This window comes from Lathamus discolor, chromosome 3 (genome assembly GCF_037157495.1).
Source record: "Lathamus discolor isolate bLatDis1 chromosome 3, bLatDis1.hap1, whole genome shotgun sequence".
In the NCBI taxonomy this organism is placed as follows: domain Eukaryota; kingdom Metazoa; phylum Chordata; class Aves; order Psittaciformes; family Psittacidae; genus Lathamus; species Lathamus discolor.
The window spans coordinates 76842788-76868823 of NC_088886.1; the positions used below are offsets into that span (position 1 = coordinate 76842788).

General features: G+C 45.3%; 3 protein-coding genes across 4 annotated transcripts; 2 read left to right on the top strand and 1 right to left on the bottom strand.

Moving 5' to 3' along the window:
* Positions 1-9771: 9771 nt before the first annotated feature.
* Positions 9772-12152, top strand: ASDURF (ASNSD1 upstream open reading frame). Its single transcript, XM_065669918.1, has 4 exons — positions 9772-9888; positions 10793-10846; positions 11371-11446; positions 12050-12152. The coding sequence occupies exons 1-4, from the start codon at positions 9823-9825 to the stop codon at positions 12118-12120; spliced, it is 267 nt and encodes an 88-aa protein (XP_065525990.1). The 5' UTR covers positions 9772-9822; the 3' UTR covers positions 12121-12152.
* On the top strand, positions 12143-16886 carry ASNSD1 (asparagine synthetase domain containing 1). The gene is made up of 3 exons (XM_065669909.1): positions 12143-13624; positions 15222-15403; positions 16558-16886. The coding sequence occupies exons 1-3, from the start codon at positions 12143-12145 to the stop codon at positions 16796-16798; spliced, it is 1905 nt and encodes a 634-aa protein (XP_065525981.1). The 3' UTR covers positions 16799-16886.
* On the bottom strand, positions 15662-25833 carry OSGEPL1 (O-sialoglycoprotein endopeptidase like 1). Of its 2 annotated transcripts, XM_065669910.1 has the most exons (9): positions 25697-25833; positions 24685-24922; positions 23668-24055; positions 22580-22784; positions 22352-22500; positions 21434-21564; positions 21222-21293; positions 17303-20158; positions 15662-16747 (listed from the first exon to the last, which is right to left on the bottom strand). In XM_065669910.1, the coding sequence occupies exons 2-8, from the start codon at positions 24894-24896 to the stop codon at positions 20068-20070; spliced, it is 1248 nt and encodes a 415-aa protein (XP_065525982.1). In that variant the 5' UTR covers positions 24897-24922; positions 25697-25833; the 3' UTR covers positions 15662-16747; positions 17303-20067. The 2 variants fall into 2 exon arrangements, with proteins under 2 accessions (XP_065525982.1, XP_065525983.1); XM_065669911.1 differs by lacking the exon at positions 25697-25833 and having other exon boundaries at positions 23668-24050; positions 24685-24746.
* Positions 25834-26036: the final 203 nt, after the last annotated feature.

Genomic DNA, 26036 nt, shown 5'->3' on the forward strand with positions numbered 1-26036 from the left:
CGAATAACCATGGTACAAAACTACAAACAATACTGCAAAATTACAGTATTTCCAAAACCACACTATTGATTTATAAATTTCTCCAACATAATCATTTCTACTCTTTATAAAGTTATCGTCGAAATTTTGCCCTTTTCGTACAGCCTGGCTTCTCCTCTTCCTCCATGCTGCTGTGCGGGGATGCTCCAAGGAATGATCCTGGGTCAGCCTTGGGTGCGATTGCCCTGCCCTCTGCTGATCTCTGCAGCTGAGGAACGGCAGTGGCAGGCAGCAGCCGGCCTTGAGCTCCCCGGCAACGGGCGCAGGGCAGGAAACGCCTAAGGATGCTTCAGGGATAAATACTCTGGAATTGCCCCTGCCCTGGGCACTCTCTGCAGGGCGCTCAGGCAGAAAAGCAGGGACCCTTTTCCCCGGCGCCTGCTGCAAAACCACAGCATCAGAGCCCGTCAGGCCGCACGCATCCCGTCCCCACGGCAGGACTCTCTGCTCCATCACCATGACAGCGGGCTGCTGATGTCACAGAGCACATTCTAGCCTGGGCGCTATAAATACAGGGACCCCGCAGACACGCGGCAGTTGCTGAAGTCCCAGGCCCAGCAACATTGGCACCAGCGCGGCACGAGCTGCCTGCGATGGCTCAAGGGGCAGTGCTTTTGGTGCCCAAGCCAGGCATGAAGAGGAGTTGGTGGGGGACGGGAGGCAGCGCCACTTGTGGCTCTGACGATGCAGAGCCAATGGACGTAGACCAGCCTGAAGAGCTGGAGCAGCCCATGGAGGTGGATCCACCGGCCAACGACGAAGAGCCCATGGAAATAGACTCATGTAACACCACGAAGAAAAGGAAGAAGCAAGGCAACAACAAGAAGGGGCCATGGCAGCCATTCTCCAGACCACCGAGAAGCCATCGAGGTGGATCCACCTTCAGGAAGAAAAGATCACGCAGGGCTGCATCCACCACCGGCAGCCAGCAAAGAACATCACAAAGGCTGGTCTACTTCCATTATGGACAGCCTGGCAGCTCTGCACCGTACCAGGCCTGGCGTCCATGACGCTCAACTCCTCCCTGCCTGGCTTGGGCACCCAACTTAGGATCTGAGACAGAATAAAGGTGTTTGTATCTGTTCTTTTTCAGCTGAGTCATCGAATCCCAGCCTGGTTTGTGTCGGAAGGGACCTGAAAGCTCATCCAGTTCCAACCCCCTGCCTCCAGCTTTCTCCTCTGCTGCTCCTCTCTGGAGCTCAGCCCTGCTCCATCCTCCCGCTGTGGCTGCCCACAGAGCCTGGTACCCACACGCAGCATGGCAAGGAGTGAGCTCCTGCAAAGCAGGTCAGGGCTGGAGCCTGGGGGGCACTGGCTCTCCTGCAAGCACTGTGGGCAACATCGGCAGGGGCTGCTCTGCCTGCCTCTTCTTCTTCCCTGTCACCCAGAGGATGCAGGGATCAGGCTGAGGGCAGGATCTCCGGCACCTCCAAGAGCACCCTTGTTAGCGTAAGAATAAACACATAACCACCGGCATGGTTATATGAGGTGCTTTATTGCAGCGCTTGGAAACCAGGGCCACGCGCCCAAATCTGCCTTCGACCTCGTCACATCGCCTTCGCAGTTTATGCACAAAAAATTTGGTCACTACTACATATTCAAGACGGATTACATCATTAACTAACACATATGCATCAAGGATTACCACATCGGTCTATTACGACATCAGCCTGTTCTGCGCTTGCGCAGCCCCCTCTGGTTGTCGCATTGATGAAGTAAGGAGTCTTCCTCGCATGAATTAAGGAGTCTTCCTCGCTCTGTCCTTTTCACCTTTCCGTTCTTTGGACATATCCCAACCACTGTGAGGACGCCAGCATTCTCTTATTCTCACTTGACTACCCTTGGTGTGTCCATAATTTCTGCCTCGATAGACTTTCCCAAAACTTTCTTAAATCCACCCATATACCCTTCACCATATACGGTTATGTCCGCTCTTGCCACCAAGCCTGCCTCTCTAGCATTGGTTACCGAATAACCATTGTACAAAACTACAAACAATACTGCAAAATTACAGTATTTCCAAAACCACACTATTGATTTATAAATTTCTCCAACATAATCATTTCTACTCTTTATAAAGTTATCGTCGAAATTTTGCCCTTTTCGTACAGCCTGGCTTCTCCTCTTCCTCCATGCTGCTGTGCGGGGATGCTCCAAGGAATGATCCTGGGTCAGCCTTGGGTGCGATTGCCCTGCCCTCTGCTGATCCCTGCAGCTGAGGAACGGCAGTGGCAGGCAGCAGCCGGCCTTGAGCTCCCCGGCAACGGGCGCAGGGCAGGAAACGCCTAAGGATGCTTGAGGGATAAATACTCTGGAATTGCCCCTGCCCTGGGCACTCTCTGCAGGGCGCTCAGGCAGAAAAGCAGGGACCCTTTTCCCCGGCGCCTGCTGCAAAACCACAGCATCAGAGCCCGTCAGGCCGCACGCATCCCGTCCCCACGGCAGGACTCTCTGCTCCATCACCATGACAGCGGGCTGCTGATGTCACAGAGCACATTCTAGCCTGGGCGCTATAAATACAGGGACCCCGCAGACACGCGGCAGTTGCTGAAGTCCCAGGCCCAGCAACATTGGCACCAGCGCGGCACGAGCTGCCTGCGATGGCTCAAGGGGCAGTGCTTTTGGTGCCCAAGCCAGGCATGAAGAGGAGTTGGTGGGGGACGGGAGGCAGCGCCACTTGTGGCTCTGACGATGCAGAGCCAATGGAAGTAGACCAGCCTGAAGAGCTGGAGCAGCCCATGGAGGTGGATCCACCGGCCAACGACGAAGAGCCCATGGAAATAGACTCATGTAACACCACGAAGAAAAGGAAGAAGCAAGGCAACAACAAGAAGGGGCCATGGCAGCCATTCTCCAGACCACCGAGAAGCCATCGAGGTGGATCCACCTTCAGGAAGAAAAGATCACGCAGGGCTGCATCCACCACCGGCAGCCAGCAAAGGACATCACAAAGGCTGGTCTACTTCCATTATGGACAGCCTGGCAGCTCTGCACCGTACCAGGCCTGGCGTCCATGACGCTCAACTCCTCCCCGCCTGGCTTGGGCACCCAACTTAGGATCTGAGACAGAATAAAGGTGTTTGTATCTGTTCTTTTTCAGCTGAGTCATCGAATCCCAGCCTGGTTTGTGTCGGAAGGGACCTGAAAGCTCATCCAGTTCCAACCCCCTGCCTCCAGCTTTCTCCTCTGCTGCTTCTCTCTGGAGCCCAGCCCTGCTCCATCCTCCCGCTGTGGCTGCCCACAGAGCCTGGTACCCACACGCAGCATGGCAGGGAGTGAGCTCCTGCAAAGCAGGTCAGGGCTGGAGCCTGGGGGGCACTGGCTCTCCTGCAAGCACTGTGGGCAACATCGGCAGGGGCTGCTCTGCCTGCCTCTTCTTCTTCCCTGTCACCCAGAGGATGCAGGGATCAGGCTGAGGGCAGGATCTCCGGCACCTCCAAGAGCACCCTTGTTAGCGTAAGAATAAACACATAACCACCGGCATGGTTATATGAGGTGCTTTATTGCAGCGCTGGGAAACCAGGGCCACGCGCCCAAATCTGCCTTCGACCTCGTCACATCGCCTTCGCAATTTATACACGAAAAATTTGGTCACTACTACATATTCAAGACGGATTACATCATTAACTAACACATATGCATCAAGGATTACCACATCGGTCTATTACGACATCAGCCTGTTCTGCGCTTGCGCAGCCCCCTCTGGTCGTCGCATTGATGAAGTAAGGAGTCTTCCTCGCATGAATTAAGGAGTCTTCCTCGCTCTGTCCTTTTCACCTTTCCGTTCTTTGGACATACCCCAACCACTGTGAGGACGCCAGCATTCTCTTATTCTCACTTGACTACCCTTGGTGTGTCCATAATTTCTGCCTCGATAGACTTTCCCAAAACTTTCTTAAATCCACCCATATACCCTTCACCATATATGGTTATGTCAGCTCTTGCCACCAAGCCTGCCTCTCTAGCATTGGTTACCGAATAACCATGGTACAAAACTACAAACAATACTGCAAAATTACAGCATTTCCAAAACCACACTATTGATTTATAAATTTCTCCAACATAATCATTTCTACTCTTTATAAAGTTATCGTCGAAATTTTGCCCTTTTCGTACAGCCTGGCTTCTCCTCTTCCTCCATGCTGCTGTGCGGGGATGCTCCAAGGAATGATCCTGGGTCAGCCTTGGGTGCGATTGCCCTGCCCTCTGCTGATCCCTGCAGCTGAGGAACGGCAGTGGCAGGCAGCAGCCGGCCTTGAGCTCCCCGGCAACGGGCGCAGGGCAGGAAACGCCTAAGGATGCTTCAGGGATAAATACTCTGGAATTGCCCCTGCCCTGGGCACTCTCTGCAGGGCGCTCAGGCAGAAAAGCAGGGACCCTTTTCCCCGGCGCCTGCTGCAAAACCACAGCATCAGAGCCCGTCAGGCCGCACGCATCCCGTCCCCACGGCAGGACTCTCTGCTCCATCACCATGACAGCGGGCTGCTGATGTCACAGAGCACATTCTAGCCTGGGCGCTATAAATACAGGGACCCCGCAGACACGCGGCAGTTGCTGAAGTCCCAGGCCCAGCAACATTGGCACCAGCGCGGCACGAGCTGCCTGCGATGGCTCAAGGGGCAGTGCTTTTGGTGCCCAAGCCAGGCATGAAGAGGAGTTGGTGGGGGACGGGAGGCAGCGCCACTTGTGGCTCTGACGATGCAGAGCCAATGGAAGTAGACCAGCCTGAAGAGCTGGAGCAGCCCATGGAGGTGGATCCACCGGCCAACGACGAAGAGCCCATGGAAATAGACTCATGTAACACCACGAAGAAAAGGAAGAAGCAAGGCAACAACAAGAAGGGGCCATGGCAGCCATTCTCCAGACCACCGAGAAGCCATCGAGGTGGATCCACCTTCAGGAAGAAAAGATCACGCAGGGCTGCATCCACCACCGGCAGCCAGCAAAGAACATCACAAAGGCTGGTCTACTTCCATTATGGACAGCCTGGCAGCTCTGCACCGTACCAGGCCTGGCGTCCATGACGCTCAACTCCTCCCCGCCTGGCTTGGGCACCCAACTTAGGATCTGAGACAGAATAAAGGTGTTTGTATCTGTTCTTTTTCAGCTGAGTCATCGAATCCCAGCCTGGTTTGTGTCGGAAGGGACCTGAAAGCTCATCCAGTTCCAACCCCCTGCCTCCAGCTTTCTCCTCTGCTGCTTCTCTCTGGAGCCCAGCCCTGCTCCATCCTCCCGCTGTGGCTGCCCACAGAGCCTGGTACCCACACGCAGCATGGCAGGGAGTGAGCTCCTGCAAAGCAGGTCAGGGCTGGAGCCTGGGGGGCACTGGCTCTCCTGCAAGCACTGTGGGCAACATCGGCAGGGGCTGCTCTGCCTGCCTCTTCTTCTTCCCTGTCACCCAGAGGATGCAGGGATCAGGCTGAGGGCAGGATCTCCGGCACCTCCAAGAGCACCCTTGTTAGCGTAAGAATAAACACATAACCACCGGCATGGTTATATGAGGTGCTTTATTGCAGCGCTGGGAAACCAGGGCCACGCGCCCAAATCTGCCTTCGACCTCGTCACATCGCCTTCGCAATTTATGCACGAAAAATTTGGTCACTACTACATATTCAAGACGGATTACATCATTAACTAACACATATGCATCAAGGATTACCACATCGGTCTATTACGACATCAGCCTGTTCTGCGCTTGCGCAGCCCCCTCTGGTCGTCGCATTGATGAAGTAAGGAGTCTTCCTCGCATGAATTAAGGAGTCTTCCTCGCTCTGTCCTTTTCACCTTTCCGTTCTTTGGACATACCCCAACCACTGTGAGGACGCCAGCATTCTCTTATTCTCACTTGACTACCCTTGGTGTGTCCATAATTTCTGCCTCGATAGACTTTCCCAAAACTTTCTTAAATCCACCCATATACCCTTCACCATATATGGTTATGTCAGCTCTTGCCACCAAGCCTGCCTCTCTAGCATTGGTTACCGAATAACCATGGTACAAAACTACAAACAATACTGCAAAATTACAGCATTTCCAAAACCACACTATTGATTTATAAATTTCTCCAACATAATCATTTCTACTCTTTATAAAGTTATCGTCGAAATTTTGCCCTTTTCGTACAGCCTGGCTTCTCCTCTTCCTCCATGCTGCTGTGCGGGGATGCTCCAAGGAATGATCCTGGGTCAGCCTTGGGTGCGATTGCCCTGCCCTCTGCTGATCCCTGCAGCTGAGGAACGGCAGTGGCAGGCAGCAGCCGGCCTTGAGCTCCCCGGCAACGGGCGCAGGGCAGGAAACGCCTAAGGATGCTTCAGGGATAAATACTCTGGAATTGCCCCTGCCCTGGGCACTCTCTGCAGGGCGCTCAGGCAGAAAAGCAGGGACCCTTTTCCCCGGCGCCTGCTGCAAAACCACAGCATCAGAGCCCGTCAGGCCGCACGCATCCCGTCCCCACGGCAGGACTCTCTGCTCCATCACCATGACAGCGGGCTGCTGATGTCACAGAGCACATTCTAGCCTGGGCGCTATAAATACAGGGACCCCGCAGACACGCGGCAGTTGCTGAAGTCCCAGGCCCAGCAACATTGGCACCAGCGCGGCACGAGCTGCCTGCGATGGCTCAAGGGGCAGTGCTTTTGGTGCCCAAGCCAGGCATGAAGAGGAGTTGGTGGGGGACGGGAGGCAGCGCCACTTGTGGCTCTGACGATGCAGAGCCAATGGAAGTAGACCAGCCTGAAGAGCTGGAGCAGCCCATGGAGGTGGATCCACCGGCCAACGACGAAGAGCCCATGGAAATAGACTCATGTAACACCACGAAGAAAAGGAAGAAGCAAGGCAACAACAAGAAGGGGCCATGGCAGCCATTCTCCAGACCACCGAGAAGCCATCGAGGTGGATCCACCTTCAGGAAGAAAAGATCACGCAGGGCTGCATCCACCACCGGCAGCCAGCAAAGAACATCACAAAGGCTGGTCTACTTCCATTATGGACAGCCTGGCAGCTCTGCACCGTACCAGGCCTGGCGTCCATGACGCTCAACTCCTCCCCGCCTGGCTTGGGCACCCAACTTAGGATCTGAGACAGAATAAAGGTGTTTGTATCTGTTCTTTTTCAGCTGAGTCATCGAATCCCAGCCTGGTTTGTGTCGGAAGGGACCTGAAAGCTCATCCAGTTCCAACCCCCTGCCTCCAGCTTTCTCCTCTGCTGCTTCTCTCTGGAGCCCAGCCCTGCTCCATCCTCCCGCTGTGGCTGCCCACAGAGCCTGGTACCCACACGCAGCATGGCAGGGAGTGAGCTCCTGCAAAGCAGGTCAGGGCTGGAGCCTGGGGGGCACTGGCTCTCCTGCAAGCACTGTGGGCAACATCGGCAGGGGCTGCTCTGCCTGCCTCTTCTTCTTCCCTGTCACCCAGAGGATGCAGGGATCAGGCTGAGGGCAGGATCTCCGGCACCTCCAAGAGCACCCTTGTTAGCGTAAGAATAAACACATAACCACCGGCATGGTTATATGAGGTGCTTTATTGCAGCGCTGGGAAACCAGGGCCACGCGCCCAAATCTGCCTTCGACCTCGTCACATCGCCTTCGCAATTTATACACGAAAAATTTGGTCACTACTACATATTCAAGACGGATTACATCATTAACTAACACATATGCATCAAGGATTACCACATCGGTCTATTACGACATCAGCCTGTTCTGCGCTTGCGCAGCCCCCTCTGGTCGTCGCATTGATGAAGTAAGGAGTCTTCCTCGCATGAATTAAGGAGTCTTCCTCGCTCTGTCCTTTTCACCTTTCCGTTCTTTGGACATATCCCAACCACTGTGAGGACGCCAGCATTCTCTTATTCTCACTTGACTACCCTTGGTGTGTCCATAATTTCTGCCTCGATAGACTTTCCCAAAACTTTCTTAAATCCACCCATATACCCTTCACCATATATGGTTATGTCAGCTCTTGCCACCAAGCCTGCCTCTCTAGCATTGGTTACCGAATAACCATGGTACAAAACTACAAACAATACTGCAAAATTACAGCATTTCCAAAACCACACTATTGATTTATAAATTTCTCCAACATAATCATTTCTACTCTTTATAAAGTTATCGTCAAAATTTTGCCCTTTTCGTACAGCCTGGCTTCTCCTCTTCCTCCATGCTGCTGTGCGGGGATGCTCCAAGGAATGATCCTGGGTCAGCCTTGGGTGCGATTGCCCTGCCCTCTGCTGATCTCTGCAGCTGAGGAACGGCAGTGGCAGGCAGCAGCCGGCCTTGAGCTCCCCGGCAACGGGCGCAGGGCAGGAAACGCCTAAGGATGCTTCAGGGATAAATACTCTGGAATTGCCCCTGCCCTGGGCACTCTCTGCAGGGCGCTCAGGCAGAAAAGCAGGGACCCTTTTCCCCGGCGCCTGCTGCAAAACCACAGCATCAGAGCCCGTCAGGCCGCACGCATCCCGTCCCCACGGCAGGACTCTCTGCTCCATCACCATGACAGCGGGCTGCTGATGTCACAGAGCACATTCTAGCCTGGGCGCTATAAATACAGGGACCCCGCAGACACGCGGCAGTTGCTGAAGTCCCAGGCCCAGCAACATTGGCACCAGCGCGGCACGAGCTGCCTGCGATGGCTCAAGGGGCAGTGCTTTTGGTGCCCAAGCCAGGCATGAAGAGGAGTTGGTGGGGGACGGGAGGCAGCGCCACTTGTGGCTCTGACGATGCAGAGCCAATGGAAGTAGACCAGCCTGAAGAGCTGGAGCAGCCCATGGAGGTGGATCCACCGGCCAACGACGAAGAGCCCATGGAAATAGATTCAAGTAACACCACGAAGAAAAGGAAGAAGCAAGGCAACAACAAGAAGGGGCCATGGCAGCCATTCTCCAGACCATCGAGAAGCCATCGAGGTGGATCCACCTTCAGGAAGAAAAGATCACGCAGGGCTGCATCCACCACCGGCAGCCAGCAAAGAACATCACAAAGGCTGGTCTACTTCCATTATGGACAGCCTGGCAGCTCTGCACCGTACCAGGCCTGGCGTCCATGACGCTCAACTCCTCCCTGCCTGGCTTGGGCACCCAACTTAGGATCTGAGACAGAATAAAGGTGTTTGTATCTGTTCTTTTTCAGCTGAGTCATCGAATCCCAGCCTGGTTTGTGTCGGAAGGGACCTGAAAGCTCATCCAGTTCCAACCCCCTGCCTCCAGCCTTCTCCTCTGCTGCTCCTCTCTGGAGCTCAGCCTTGATAAGGAAAACCTATCATCCGTAAATATTATATAACCCGTATCTCCTCCAGATTACCACTAAGGGTACTGCATAAACCTATTTCAGAACAAGCTGAGTCTAGTCCATGCTCTCCCCCACACCAAGCATCTCTTAAGTAAAACCCTTCCTTTTTTCTTCACAATTTTTCCCTTCACGCCCTACAAAGCCCAGTTTCCAGCCCTCATTCCGAGCAGCTTTTTCACCTCGGCCTTGCCAAGGCGCCCTCACAGGCCTTAGGACAGGTCGCTGTGCGCGTTGATCTTCCCAAGAACCCTGTGACGGGACCAGCTGGGCGGCCCCCACCCGTGCGGACACCAGCCGCGGGCCGGCAGCACACCGCCCCCTCCCGGCTCACCGCCAGAACACCCACGGAGCCAACAGCCCCGTCCCTCCGGCGCATGCGTGCAGAGCGGCGCTCACTGATTGGCGCTCCGCCCGGGCCGGCTGTACGCATGCGCGCCGCTCTTTGCGCATGCTCCGTGCTTGCTCCGGGTTGTTTGCGGAGGCGCCGTGTGTATGTGGGGGGCATGGCGGGCCGCGAGCTGCGTGAGGAGGGCGAGAGGCTGCGCCGCAAGGAGGAGCTGAGCCGGAAGGTGAGCCGGGGCGGGCTGAGCCGCGGCTAACATCGGGATAGCACAGTCGTTAGGAGCCTGTGGCAGGCTAAGGCACGTCCAGGGCTGTGCTGCCGCGGGGGGGAGAGTTGGGAGCGGCGGCCCCGTGAAGCCCGTAAGTTCAGGCGTGATCAGTGAAGATGAGGGCGAGTGCTGTGAGGAGTCTGGGGTGCTGTGGTACCTAGTGTCATTTGTAGCGCTCATTGGGCTTGTCGGCGTCGCTGTTGGCGCTCTGGTCACATTTGGAGGTTTTTTTGTTTATTACCGCCCAGGTGGAGCTTGAGGTGTTAGCGAGGCTTTTCTTTGCAGTGTCTAATTGAGCTGTATCTACTCAAAAAACGCCAAGGGTTTTCCGTTACAGAGGGAATACCTGCCAGCTCTGCCAGTGCAGTTAAACAGAGTGGTAAATCCTTCTAAGGAAGCTCGTGCAAAACTCCAGAGCAATAGAAAGGCTTCTGTCGCTATTCATATAATTTTAAGAGTTTTGATTGCTGGTTTCATTTTGAATCTGGAGGATACCTGTGATTATAGAGTGTATTGTAGATATGATGCTAAATTTTGGGTTACAATTATTTGATGTTTAATTAGCTGTTTGCTTGTTTTCTTCTGGGGGAAAAATGTGATCTCTGATTATAAATAGCTAGAGGTACTCTGGCTTCTCAATAGTGATTGCTTTTGAGGGTAGGAGAAATACTAGTCCCTGCAAGATAACCCATTTCTATACTTTTTTGTATCTACTTCTGTCTTCAGTAGTCCATTTGGAGAACAGCAACTATATATGCATGTAGCTGTCTTAAAAGAAATGAGTAAGTGGGTTCACCAGCAGGATTATAATACAGTGGTTTACTTTTAATAATTAAATTGAAGGGCATCTTTTGCCTTTCAGATTAAAGAGCAGAAGGTTGTAGTTGATGAGCTGTCAAATTTGAAGAAAAACCGGGTAAGTATTTACAAATTTGCTTTTGGCTGTTTAATTTTAGCATCAGAGAAGTAAATATAGAGACAATAGGGGAAACAAAATTGGAGCAGACTGTCTTTAAATTTGTTTTAATACAAACTTGAATACAGATGTGGTCTGATGTTGTCAGAATAATTTGTCCTTCACTTGTACCATAACACAGTATGTTGTTGGATTTTTTTGCCTGTCTTATCTGAGTTCTTTAATTAAGATGTTTGAGTTGATCAGAAGACTCCATGAAGTATTTTTACTTCTCATGTGCATGTGTTTTAAAATAGAATGGTAGCCCTCATGTATGAGGAAAAGCAAAATGCAGACTAGTCATGGGTTGATCCTGAAATGTTTTTGATGATATAACATTAGAACGCTGGTGTTCTCAGGGCAGAAACTGTCCTTCTGGAATAAAAATGAAGGGGTATATAAGTGGATCTGCATCAATTTTTCTTGCAGGATGGTTGCCAGAGTTTCTTGCTCTGATCTAAAGCAGTGTTGTTTTTGTTTTACAGAAAGTTTATAAGCAGCAACCCAATAGCAACATATTCTTCCTAGTAGACCGAACAGAAACACTATCTCAATGCAAAAGTAAGTTTGCAGTCTAAATGTTGTTCAAATAGTTAACTATTTAAAAGCTGTATTTATAGCAGTTAATGATTGCAAAAGTGTGTTAAAATGAAAAGCTGGCAACTGTGTATCAAATACAAAGTAGACTTCAGACATGCTTGTTTTTCTGGATTGGATAAATGTGAAACTGTTGTTATATGGATGCAATAAAAGAGCAAGTGCTGCAGATGTAGGAAGATGGAGAATGTCTATCCCACAGAGGAGCTGCTATTCTCAGTGCCCTTTGGGAAGCTGTATACTGGTTTGTACCTTAAATAAAAATAAAAAAGCCTAAAAATTGCATGGGGATGAGTAGGAAGAAAATAATAGTTATTATTTTAATTTAGTTTAACTGGAGGTTAAGTTAGAAATCTTTAGGTATTTGAAAGAATGAATCTGTGAAATTATGAAGATAGCAGAATGAATGATAAAGAGAGTTGATGGTTGAACAAATGTTATAAATGTGTAACTTTAGATGTATGAATTTGTTTTCTGGAATGCACAATTTCTACTTCCATTTTCTTTCCCTGTCAACTCACTACTTACCAGTTTATGAAACTGATTATTCATGTATTTCTTACACAGATACATTAGATGAATTAAAGAAGGCACATCAGGAGATGGAAAATTCAGAAAAGACTAAAATCAAGAAATAGTTTGTCTGAATTAAAAGTCACCATGTGTGGTATTTGTTGCATTGTTACCTTGTGTAGGCAGCATGCTATTCATGATTTCTTTAACGAAGACATACTCTGCCATCTTAGAAGAAGAGGGCCAGATAGTAGCCAGCAGTTGATAAAAACTGCGCCTGATCTCCCTTATGAGTGTCTGTTTTCTGGCCATGTACTTCACTTGAGAGGACCGGTGACTCCTCAGCCTCTGCAAAATGCCAATAGCAATATTTTTCTTTGGAATGGAGAAATTTTCAGTGGAGTTCATGTAGGAGATCTAGAGAATGACACTGAAGTTATGTTTCATCATCTTGCATTATGCAGTAGTGAAGAGGACATATTATCACTATTTTCATCAGTTCGGGGTCCGTGGTCTTTTATTTATTATCAAGCATCTAGACACACTTTATGGTTTGGTAGAGATTATTTTGGTCGCCGTAGTTTGCTTTGGCAATGCAGTAATGAGGTCGACAGCGCTTTCTGTCTTACATCTGTAAGTGCTTATTCTGAATCAGGTCACCAATGGCAAGAAGTCCCAGCATCTGGAATTTTCAAAATCGATCTCAAAGCTTGCACAGCAACTAAATCTTGGTCTTTAACATTGTTTCCATGGAAGTACAGCTCTACAGAGAAAGCAGTAGAAGAAATACTCATTAATATTCTGGACCAAGTTTCAAAAGACTTACCAAACCACATGCGTGTTGTGATGAATGAATCAAAACTGTGTCTCAGAGCACCAGTTAGCCCCTTAAATAAAACAATTTCTGAAGCCTCAGGTCAATGTCCAGGCACTAATATTAGCAACATTACTCATACGGTTTCTGTAGAAACCCTTCAAGGATTTCTTGCAGAGGAGCACAAGAAAAAGTTAATTTGTCAGTTTATTGATGTTTTAAATGAAGCAGTAAAGAGACGGGTGTTAGCTCTCTTTAGAGCTGAAGATCAGGAAACAAGAGAAGTTCCAAACATGTCTAAGAGGAAAGCACATATTGCAGTGCTCTTTTCTGGTGGCATTGATTCCATGGTTATTGCAGCCCTTGCTGATAAACATGTACCTTTGGAGGAACCAATAGATCTTCTCAATGTAGCTTTCATGCTGAAAGAACAAGCTAAGCAAAGGGGTACCTCTAAAAACCATACCAACGGAGAGGTACAGCTTGATCTGCTGTGTCTTCAAGAAAGTTGTCAAGATCTTGATGCTAAAACTCGAGCTTGTTTCTCTTGCTTTGATGTTCCTGACAGAATCACTGGTAGGGCAGGACTGAAAGAATTAGAGGCCATTAACCCTTCAAGAACCTGGAACTTTGTGGAGATCAATGTTACACCAGAAGAGTTGAAAAAAATGCGACAACAATGCATTAAACACTTAATTTATCCACTGAATACAGTTTTGGATGACAGCATTGGCTGTGCAATTTGGTTTGCTTCCAGAGGGGAGGGTTTTATTAGTAACCAAGGAGAGCTGAAACCATATAGAAGTCCTGCAAAGGTACTGGTTTTTGTTGTTGTTGTTGTTTTCTGGCTTGTGCTTGATCTGTGAATGTAAAACCAGTTCTATTGTTTCAGAAGTCAGCAAGGGTCTTCAATATTCATAAGGCTTCTGAAATTCAGTGGCAGAATGTACAATCGTTCAGTAATGACAATCTTTGTGTAATTCTGGAGTTAAAAACTGCATTCAGTTATTTTATGATGTAGTGTGAATGGCTTTTAATTGTGCTTGAATAAGCAGCAATGTGATTAGGAAAAAATAACCATCATCTTTGGTGTTTCAGCCCCAGTAGTGGGTAAGAGTTGTTCAGTCCAAATTGAGCAGCTTAACAAATTTAGAGTTATATGTTAATGAATTATTAAATAATTTTGTTTTGTGCCAGCATTCCAGCCCTTGTAAAATTATTACCTTCTTTAGGCATGCTATTTATGTCACAAAATAGCAAAGAGTAATGGCAGAAAAGATGACTATTTGGAAGTGCTTGTAATTAGTGTCTGATCGAATGGCAGAACTACAAAAAAGTAGGTCTTTCCCTTTTGTAACTTATTTTCATGTGTTTAGTATTAAGTAGAATCTTTTTAGCTACTAGATGATTTTATTGGGAATTTGACTCCTTTTTCTAACTTCCTAATTTCCTGATGTTTACATAGGGAAGAATAAACTGATTAGTTTCAGGAATTTGCAGTCCACTGCTGAGACTCCTGTTACTTTCCTACTAATTGCTAGATTCTAAAACCACAAAAAAACCCCAACCAACAGCAGTAAGTCCCCCAACAAATGCAGTAGTTTGTTTAAAAACTGCTACATAGCACAGTTGATTTAGTTCACTGATCTACTTCAGGATGTGTGTTCATCTCAGATTTGCAAAACATAGAAATTCATCTTAGGTTCAGGATATGTTGAAATAGGTCATGAGTTAATAAAACATAAAGCAAAAATGTCATTTTCCCCATCAGGTACCTACTGCTACATATAGGTAAGAAAAGCAGTTTATCACTGGCTGGTGTCAGATGAGTAAAACACACCTGATGTCCACAGTTATAAAGTGCTGTTGAAAGCGTAGCAGTGGACCAGCTATAGTAGTGTTTTTTTCCTTTGTAACATTTTATGTACTTGCTGCATAGACAACAATTATAAGACATTTTTAAATTGTATAATGCAGTTACTAACCCAGTATTGTAAATTAGTAATCGGGGTGTAACTAGAACATGAGATATACTTCAGCAGCATTTTTTTGTAAAGGCTGGTGTTTAGCAAATGCTCTTCATTGTAATAGAAACTAACAAAGACATTCTTCAAAGATAACTGGTGTATTTGTGATGCATAGAACATTATTTTGTGGGGTTTTCCTTGCATCAGTAGAAATATGTTTGTGTACTTTTAGGCCTGATTGTGAACCTATTTCAAGTTCAGTGACTTTGTTTGGAACTTTTTCAGGCTCTGTAAATGTGTAAGGCACGTCCCATCAGGATAGGTGATATTTAGATGATGTGTATTGAAGTTACGCTCTTTTAAGATATAGTTAAGCATGTAAGATGTTACATATTATTTACTTGCATAGATATTAAGAAATATTTCTTTTATTCTGGTTACTTAGGTTGTGCTTACAGGCATTGGAGCAGATGAACAGCTTGCTGGCTATTCTCGACACCGTGTTTGCTTCAAAAAATATGGCTTCAAGGGTCTGAATGAAGAACTTGAAATGGAGTTAGATCGCATTTCTTCCAGAAATCTTGGTAGAGATGATAGGATTATTGGTGACCATGGAAAAGAAGCCAGGTATTACTGTTGTAACTTGAAGCAAAACTGGTTTTGCTGGTTAGTTTCTGCTTTAACACTAGCAACAGAGAGCTTAATTGAAACTTCTCTGCGTTTTGTTGTCTCAAATTTTTTTTTGCAGTTTTGTTAATGTATTGTGTTGTGGGTGTTTGTTTTTGTTTTTTAAAAGAAGTGGTCTCTAGTACTATGGAAGAGTTACCTAAGGAAATGCAGCAATGTGGGTTTCCATCTAGGACTTTTAAAAAGCACCAACACATGTTGAAATAGGCAAAATGATTTTATTTTAGGTGGAACAGTCCTTCTGCACACCTTTGAAGTGTCCTGGAGTCATCATTTGGGGAGTGACTCTGGATACTGACAATAATGTGGAAGCCACACATTCCTGTCCATGCAGTAAAGGCATCATCAGTATCTATTGTATTTCCTGGTTGCTAAGTCAGAATAGTTAAAGCAGCATTTTTTTTTTTTTTTTTAGTTACTTCTTTCATGGTACCACTTACTACTTGCAAAAAATTCCTTAGGTGTAGTCCAGTAGCATAGGCCACTCAGGTGCATGAAAGGTCTTTTTGCGTGATCTTCGTGCCAGTGTTTTTCCAAATCTGTTCTTGGTTGCACATTTTCAGTTTAGCAAAACAAAACCCGTTGGAGTGGAGAACAGGCAGTGCTGTTAATCATGCATGTGGTTAGATCTGAATGCCTGGAGTTCAGGATGTTGTCAGAATTTGTTGTGTAAGTATTTTTGTGTCAAAGTTACAGTGTAGCTTCCTACAATATATGGTAATACTTAGAAATGACCTTGAAGTGTTACATTAATATTTGTCTTGATCTTCCACTGGGGTTTTTTTCTGATTTTCTCCATAGTTTTCATTTTGTATAAACCCAGTATTTCTGATGCTTGTTCTTACTCTTTTCTTTGCTTCACTTTTGAAAACTTCCAGACTTCCGAATTTAAACATGATATATATTACATTTTCTTTCTCCAAGACAGTGTAACTGCTTTGGAGGTGTGCCTCATTACTGGGACACTAACATAAATGGTACATCTATAGTTAAGAATTGACACAGATTCTGAAGTCTTTGCATGTGGTAAAAGGGAAAACCAGAACTTTTAGACACATTTAAAAGGTCTTTCCCCATGTGTATCTTTCCTTCAGGTTTCCTTTTCTTGATGAAGATGTTGTTTCATTCCTCAATTCTCTGCCCATCTTGGAAAAAGCTGACTTGACTTTACCTCGAGGAATTGGTGACAAGTTGCTTCTGCGTCTTGCAGCCAAGGAGTTTGGCCTCACAGCCTCAACCATTTTGCCGAAAAGAGCTGTACAGTTTGGATCTCGGATTGCAAAGCTAGAAAGCAACAGTGAGAAAGCATCTGACACATGCAGCAGACTGAAGTAATTTTCAGTACATGAACTATAAAGCTACATCTTGATGTTGCATTTATTCTGTATGCAATTTCAGTAAATATTTTGGAGTTTTCTTAAAATATCTGGTCTATTTTTTTTTATACTCTTAGGCATAATTATTAAGCATCAAAGTAATGCACATAGATGTGAACTTGTACTAGAGTTCATACTACTTGTACTATGAATGCATTCATGGAGGGGAAGAGAGGATAGCCAAAGGCTGGCTTTCCCACCCTTCCTAACTGATGTCAGTGGTGCAAAAAGCATGGATCTGGCTGGTCTGTCATGTATATTGAATTCAGTAAAGGACATCTTCTGTTGTAGAACAGGGCTGGTCCTTCAGCTGTGCTTTAGGCGAGGGTTTAGGCTGTGGTTTTAGAAGGGAAGGTGCAATAAGGGGCTGGCCTGAGATGCCAGAGCTAAAAAGAGCTGAGTGTGTTAAGCCTTGTTGCCTCTTAGGAGATCTGCGCTTTAAGCATCATGCTTGGCCACATACCCCCTGGGTGCTTTGGGGCATCCTGTGCAGCTCTGCAGTCCTTGGCCAGTTCTGCAGGGCTGCCTTAGTTGGTGGTCCACAGCACAGGGCTTCCTCTGCTCCTGGAGAAACTGGGAAGTTCCCTCCAAACTGTTCTTTGTCCCTCCTTGGCTCCCTAGCTTGCTACCTCTTCTTTTAACTTTAGCTTGGCTACTTTTACTTCTAAAGTTGCAAAGCATCCAATTGTGTACTTCAATCAATGTAAGAATGGGCTTCCTCTGAAGAAAAGCATGAATTAGCTTGTCTTCCTAAATGTGTATGGAAATAAAAAGTTAATATAAGAAAGACTGGATATGAGCTCTCCAGTGTTTTTCATAAGTTTGGAGCTTAGTACTCAACACGCTACCTTACAGTTCTAGTTTTTGTGCTTGCCCAATCAAATAGAGAAAGGAAAAATACCAGGCAAAAAAAAAGGCTGGGATGGTTACTTGTAAAACATACAGATCATTGGATCTCATGCAAAATTGTAAGATGACAAGAAATACTGCAGATGAACACATTTCCAAAAGAGCTCATCTTCCACTGTGGTATTCAAGTGTTGAGTCAGATTTTCAAAAGTCCACTGTACTTGTAAGCTCCCTCTAAAGATAACAAGAGCTGCACTGTTTCAGCCAACCTCTTCTTGCAGCAAAGAAACCCAACCCTGTTTCTTTTTTCTTATGTGTTATGCCTATAATAAAGACCAAATGTAGGCCTCTCTTAGCACTATGTTATTGATTCATATTAGATTTGATTCCATTACAGTTCTACAAATCTATCTCACCAAGTAGAGATTTTCAGACAACTGTGTGATCTGTTTCATTTGATGTAGTGAGATAGGCCAGGAAATTGGTATGACAGCATTTCTAAATCCTTGATACAAGACATCTCCTCTTCAAGAAGTCTTTGACATAATTACTTGGAGCATTGTTCTCATGTATGCATTTTGGAACAGCTTTAAGTATTTTTTTAATTAAAAAAAAATAATTTTTGCTGTGTAAACTCTCATTTGAGATACACGTAACAGTGATCCATTCACTGTATTTACAGTATCACGCAAGAAAGTGTGGTGTTAGAATCAAGCTCTCTGGTTCCAACAACAGTAGTTTTTGTAGGCTTGAGACACACTGGAATCACTCCACCTCCAGAAGGCTGCGTCCTTCGTGGGAAATCTGAATTGCATTTTATCAGTATTTATTGTCTCACAAAACAGCTTTCTAGGGATTTCTTCCTCCTCATTGTTCAGGAAATTTGGAATCAGTGAGACTTCTGAGCAGCGAGACTGAATGGCTTGTTGAGCCCAAGGAAGGTACAACCAGTACTAAAAGCTGGGCTGAGAGATTATGTGTAATATGGAGGGGAAAAGGGTTTGCTCACTGGTTGTTTCACAAATTCCTGTCTGTCATCTATGTTGAAATCAGTGAGCCACATGTAAAAACATACTGCTGGATGGGGCCTATGAAATGTGGCAGTCTTGAAGGCCAGGTTGGACAGAGTCTTGGGTGACATGGTTTAGGGTGTGGTGTCCCTGTCCCTCGCAGGGGATTGGACCTAGGTGACCTTAAGGTCCTTTCCAACTCTAACTATTCCTTGAGTCTATGAGTAAATGATATACTGCTGTGCCAAGAAGATAGATAAACCATTTAACACTACAGATAAAATACTTTACCAAAAGGTAAATTACTTGTAGTTGAATCCCACGAAGCCAGCACTCCAGAAATGCTACATAACAAAATGTAGATACTACATACTCTTCCAATGCTTTTTTTTCTCCCAAAAATTAAGTATTGGAGAAAAAATAATGCATGTTCTTGATTTGTTACATCTTGCCCTCAAATTAATAATAAAAAACCCCGAACAAAAACTAGGCAAGTCTGGCTGTTCATAACTGTCCCACAAATCCCAGTTACTTGTTTGTATTTAAATGAAGGCAGTTTTCAACAAATGCATTATCAATTAGGAAACTCTTGATGAAGAGGTACTTACTTAAAGTATTTATTACAGTAAATACCACTGCCATGAATAAATCTTGTCATTATCAAAAGGCAAGGTCAAATAACCCATTATTCACATCAAAACTGAGAACTTGCATCTTAACAGCTGACCTACACTGTGATCAGCTTTACTGAGCAATTTATAAAAAAAGGAGAAAATTAAAAGGCACAGATCCCATAACCCCAAATGATTATTTTGTATAAACAAAAATAGGCTTCTGACATGACCAACAGAAAATGAGGTACTGCTGAAATTCAGCTGTACTGGCACAGCTAATACACACTGAGATCTTGAAAATCTGTGCTCTCTCATGTTGACTTTCCGTAACTTTTCAGTTGTAGAAGGTATGATTTTTTAATATGTAGTGTAAATCACAAACCTTATGTGAACTATGTATTATATTGTTAAATTACAAACCTCACATGAATTATATATTACATTGTTAAATTAGAACATAGTAGGTATTATATAAAGCTTAATAAGTTACAAAGTGTGAACAATGGAGATTTTTTCATTTGTGTAAGTCTATATTTATTAGAAAGTACACTTAATTTTTAGTTGTGTTAATCCCTAGAACTCTTAGACATCTATGGAACAGTAACTGGAATCATTCTGGTGATACCACACAGCATTTATTTCTCTGATAGGTGATTTTCAACACTTCTAAACCAAGTGCTGTCAGTAAATGTAACATAATTGAAAAAGTTTTTAGTGAACAATTTATAGTTGCATTTACTTTACCAAGCTACTTTTTAAGATGCCAACTGTAGTATCTCTTTTAGTCTTGGCACCTTGATGGAATCTTCTGCAACTCTTTTTGAAATATCAATTCCAAGGGGAGCTCTGGAAAACAATAGAATTATTTGCTAAAAATAAATAATATTATTGCTGCATCCCACAGATGTGCACAGTCACAGACTTTTATACCATGAGCATGGGAATCACGGTATTTTTGCGGATTGCCTGCACTGTAAGACTGTGTGACCATGAAAATGCTCAATCTGAAGCTGCGCCTAGAAACATCTTTACATTAAGGACACGTTTGCATCTGTAGTCATTCCAAACTCAGGAGAAGAGACAGTTGTGATTTCAAAGCTATTCTGGGGGGATGATTTTTTTTTACTCTGATTTTAGTTGATAATTCGGTCTGCATCTCACTGATGAATGCAAGATACACTAGACATTCACAAGTATCTTCTGTTATAATCTTAATATATATAGCAAATAAAATTTAGTATTTTATTCACTGAGAAAGATAAAGCAGGTTATTTTCAGGAAAAGTATTTTATCAATTTTTCATCTGAAAATTATAAAAAAGGGTTTTTTTTTAAAACAGATCCGAGGCTGTTTTCCTGGAAATGAAAGGGAGGGGAAAAAAAAAAAAGTCAAATTTAAGACCAGCCGGTACTTTGAAATACTAGTGTTTTGTTTGGCCTTAAGCCTAGGATCTACTTCAATCCATAGAAGAAGCCTTAAGTAACAAGTTATGAAAATAATCAGTATTATCAGTAAAAAAAAAAAAAGTATGATCAGATGCTGTATGTTATTTTTTTTAATTGATTCCTCTTTATGAATACACAGTTTGACTTGGATCACCTTGATTTATGTCTACAGTGACTGAAAAGCTTAACTTGCTCCAGTTTTCCAAGCCCACAACAGTAATGGGAAGATACATGGAACTGATGCAATGGTAATTGACATTTCTGAGCCAAAACACACAAATGCCAGACACCATCATTTGCATTTCATACATTGAAAAGGGAGTGCTGGTAACTTTTAAAGCTTAACTGCACTGCAAAGACACTCCTCATCAACCTCTGCTACTCTTTATAGTCTGCACCTCCTTCCACTTTCATTGGCCATAGTAAGCGAAGAAACAGACTGTTGAACAAGTTGAGTCACTTACTTTGGTTCATAGCGGATGCCTTCAGTACTGTGTAAAACACCGAGTCCTGCACGTAACCTTTCAATGCCATTCCTAAGCAAGAAAACAATTATGTAAAAATGTTATGTCATAAATATGCATACATTGTTCAGTCACTATGAACACAAGTTCTTGCCTCTGTCAGCTTTTAAAGAGCATTAGAGAAATAACATGTAAAGAGAAACAACTCTTACCATGCAATCATAACACCGTTATCAGTGCACAGCCTTGGAGGAGGACACAGAAAAGCAAAATCATTTACATCTGCCAAAGTCTGTAGACCTTTTCGGATATACTGGTTACTTGCAACTCCTCCTGATACAACCTGAGAGCAGTTGCAAAAAGAAGGAAGTCATTAACTCGAAAGTACTGATTGGTCATTCTCGACATCCTATTTAAACAAAATGTTATCAGACAAAGTTCTGAAGACAGCATAAATAACACGAAGATTAAAATGTATCTTTGGAGATGAAAACATATCAGAAAAGGGTTATGATAACTGAGCTTTACTATACTAATAGAATCATAGAATAGTCAGGGTTGGAAAGGACCTTAACATCATCTAGTTCCAACCCCCCTGTGTTGGGCAGGGATACCTCACACTAGACCACGTTGCCCAAGGCTCTGTCCACCCGGGCCTTGAACACTGCCAGGGATTGAGCATTTATCACTTCTTTGGGCAACCTGTGCCACTGCCTCACCACCCTCACAGTGAAGAAATTCTTCCTTATATCTAACTTGAACTTTCCCCTGTCTAAATTTGAAACCATTACCTTTTGTCCTATCGCTACAATAATATGCATAAATGAATAAATGTATTAAAACATAACTAGAACAGCTATCAAGTACTGGAGAGGACTATGTCAAATTACATAGCCTAAATTATTGTGAAAGGTCAAATTAGAGATTTTTTTTACCGTCTATCTCAAAACCAAACCACGAAAGACTTTATTGTAAATATTTATATGACTATTAGTTTAACCCTGGTATTTTGTCAATAGATACTGACACCTTCCTCACTTGTCAGGGGAGAAAGTACAGCAAAGCATCTCCATCTTCAAATGATGTTATAGAGCCAAATATAAAAAGGGGGGAAAAAAATGTATACCCACCAAAGTTGCATTTTTTGATGACAATATGCTATTTTTCATGCAGAACAGCATAGCTCGGTACGTCCGCTGCATAATATGCACAGCCACTGTGTGCTGCACAGCAGCAGCAATATCCTTAACACAGGAAAGGATCTCACCTTCTTGAATACCTATGGAAATGCATGATCAAATGGGTTTTCCTGAGTATGTATCATCGAAAACATGGTTTACATCCGACTTTAAAAATACCTTCTTCTTTTTCTTTTCGTGTAACAGTGTTATTGACAATGTTCTGAAGTCCAGAGAAAGAAAAGTCACAGTTACGATACTGTTGCATGGGAAGTCTTAACATGATCTGCTGTCGGTTTCCAGTCTGAGCCAAGTGCTCTATTGCCTTCCCCCCAGCCATGCTGTGGCACTCGGGGTGCTTTCTTAAGGAGAGTCTTCTCGCTACCTAGGGGGATAATAAACAACAGACTTGGAACAAAGCACTACATTAACTCCTCCTGTAACTGCATCATTGTATTGTAGTCTGTGGAGTAAAATTCGAAACCACAAAACCCAATCAACATGCAATTACAAACAGGGCGCAACAAGGATGAGGCATACACTAGCTGGATTTTAATTAGGAATGCAATTCTAGAACAATTTGGGCAGACAGGAGGTCAACAAATTTTGCAGGAAACATTAATTACCTAATTTTTATGCTACAGGAAAAACACACTGTCATATCGTGTTACCAGATAAACATGAACAAAGTTTGTTTCAACCTTCAACAACCCCCTCTCTGACCTACTTGCTCCTCCACTTTTTCAATTAATACAGACAACTACTGTTTCTGCTTCTGTTGGGTCACTTGTAGTTTTGTTCTCAATTTTACAGATCGTACCCAAGACCCAGAAACCTTTGATTCTGAAAGCCAAAACAGGCTTTTCAAACTGTACAAGAAACCCGGTAAGAATTGTTTAATATGTATTGCTTTCCACCTGACAGCATCCTTTAAAACACCTCTATCCATCTTCTCAAATTCATACTAATCCTTTGTATAATGGGTGTCCATGAAGCTTCCAACACCACTTTTGGTGATGTTGCCTATTTGCTAAAAATCAATTTGCATATGTTACAACTGATGTTGTATGTAGATTTTTAAGAGCTTGTTGTGTATTAAATGTATGGCATTCCAAAATTGAAAAAAAAAAAAAAACCACCAAAAAGGGTTAAGTAAAGCTTATACTGCACTGTATTCCTGTGCATGAGCTGATGACAGTACTACTATGTTCTAGTGTAAAGGCAATAAAAAAGAAAAAGCTAGATTTGCTTACGTAAGGAAGTACTACCTTATCCAGCATGTCCCCTGGTGCTATATCTATGGACTGTCCAAGCAGAAGGAAATCTGAAACTCCCTGTGCTACTGCCAAGAGACAGTGGCCTCCGGAGAGCAAAAGCACCAGGAACGGAAACTCCAGATGACAGGTCAGCCTGACGGTCAGGGCGTGAGCCTCCATGTGATGGATGGGTATGAACGGCTTCTGGTACTTGTTCACTAAGCCCAGGCTGTACTGCAGCCCCACACCAAGGCTCAGGGCAAGTCCTGGCTTGACTGTGGTGGCGACAGCGGTGAGGTCAGCTATGGAAACGCCACTGGTACCAAGCGCCTCTTTTACCACTCGCTCAATGTTTTCTCTGTGAAGCTGCTGTGCCACCACAGGAATTATTCCACCTGTTCTGGTAAAAACAAAGAACTACCATATATTTGTATTTCCTAACAGACAGAATGGCACAAACCCAGATTTCAAACACCTCTAAACCTCACCAAACCTTGCCTGCCTCCTCAGTACGCTCTCAATTGCCTTGTTTAGTGTCAAGGGCATCTCTGCACCGAAGAGAGCGTAGTTATCTCTGGGAGATCAGAAAAGTCTGTAACTTGCCCTTTTTGAGCACACATAACTCTTAAGTGGATCTCAATACTGTTCCAAAACAATGTCTGCTCAATATTCACAACCCCTCACTTGTCAGTCCAAGTACTTAGCCACCAATGCCTTCATTGGATTCATTTTCCCTTTAGAAAATTGAGATATTTGGTGGTTTTACCAGTAATAATGATTCTGCCTTTAATTCAAGCTATATCAGTCTCTTTTTGAAAGAAAATACTGGAGCAAACTTGTAAATGCACTGCATTTCTTTCCTTACCCACAGCAGTATCTCTGGCAGGATGCGTTTTGGCCCAAGGTAGTCTTTACACCCACTCATTTACTGGGTTTTCTGGAGAAGACTTTTATACGGAAGATACTACAAGTAAGAATGATAACAAAATCATTAATAAGGCGAAAACCCCAAGAGAAGTATGTTCTTACTGTAAATGCACTTCCTTCTGACAGTGCAGCGCCTCCCCCAGAATGCAGCCGGCATCATCCACCACAGCAGCGCCGGTGTCATCACAGCTCGTCTCGATTCCCAGAACCAGCTTCCGAGGATGCCATTTTCCAGAGGGATCAGATTTGCTTCTCAACCATGCAGCTCGGCCGTGTTTAGCTGACTTCAGAAGGCTTTTGGCAATGCTGTTCATTGGTGGTGGTTATGTCTGAAAAAGAACTGAACAGTTTATTATCGCTGGAGGGTTTTCAAGCATGTGTTCCAATTTCCTGAAGAGGTGATACTGCTTTTCACGTTGTGAATGATCGCACATGATATTTAAGACCCCACAAAAAGTTATGCGCTACCATCTTTGTTTTATCTCAACCATGCTTCAGGAGGAGCTCTTCACCCACATCTGCAGTGCATGGTGCTTCTGCAGCTGTGGGGCAGGGCACCGCCCACAGAGTTGTGAGAGGTAATAAAGAGTTAATGAACTTTTACTTTCGCCAAGCATAGGTGGCCTGCACAAGATAAAAGCTTATCAAACATGATCATCTTGTAATGTAACACCAGTGAGAGAAACTGGAAGAACTAACACCCACAGGACTGGTCAGAACTGGCTCAAAACCCAGGGTGAAAAGTTCACCTTAGAGGAAGACGTCTTACTTCATCCCCAACGACCCCCGAGACGAGCACCAGGAGGCAGAGAGCATGCGCCAAAAGGAGGAGACCAGGGCGGACTTATGGAAATCCTCTTGCAGAAGCAATTGTAATAATTCCTCCCTGTTCTCGGGGTAACTACGAATATGTACTTGGCTGATACAATATAGAATGGATAAAAAGCCCGTGTACGGGTACAACGGTGCGCCTCTGGCTATGGTCATGCGCCCAGCGCTGTTTTCTCTGATCCATTGACTTTGTCCCTAATATAGTTTCTTAGAAGCGAGCACGTATCTCACAGCGTTAACCCCCTCCCCGCGGTCCTCGATGCCCAGCTCTCTGCAGATTTACCTCCAAGGCCCCTCTTTCCTGCCCCACCTTCAAGCGCTCATTTCCACCCGCAGCGGGTACATGCGGAAGGGGCGGTCCGGCTCGGCCCCCCGTTCCGCCAGGGCAGCGCAGACCTCCGGCCCCGCCGCGCACCCACGCCTTACCCTTGTGCCGCGATGAATCTCCACCTCGTGCCCTCCTCCCTTCCCAGCGGCACGCTTCCGGTGCACCGGCGAGTCACGGGGCGGTGCGCGGTGCCGGTGGCGCTGGACGCCGCGCTGCCGCCTCCCCGAGGGGCCGAGCGGCACCGCAGCCGCGGCGCCCGGGCGCGTCAGATCCGCACGTCGAGAGCTTCCTACAG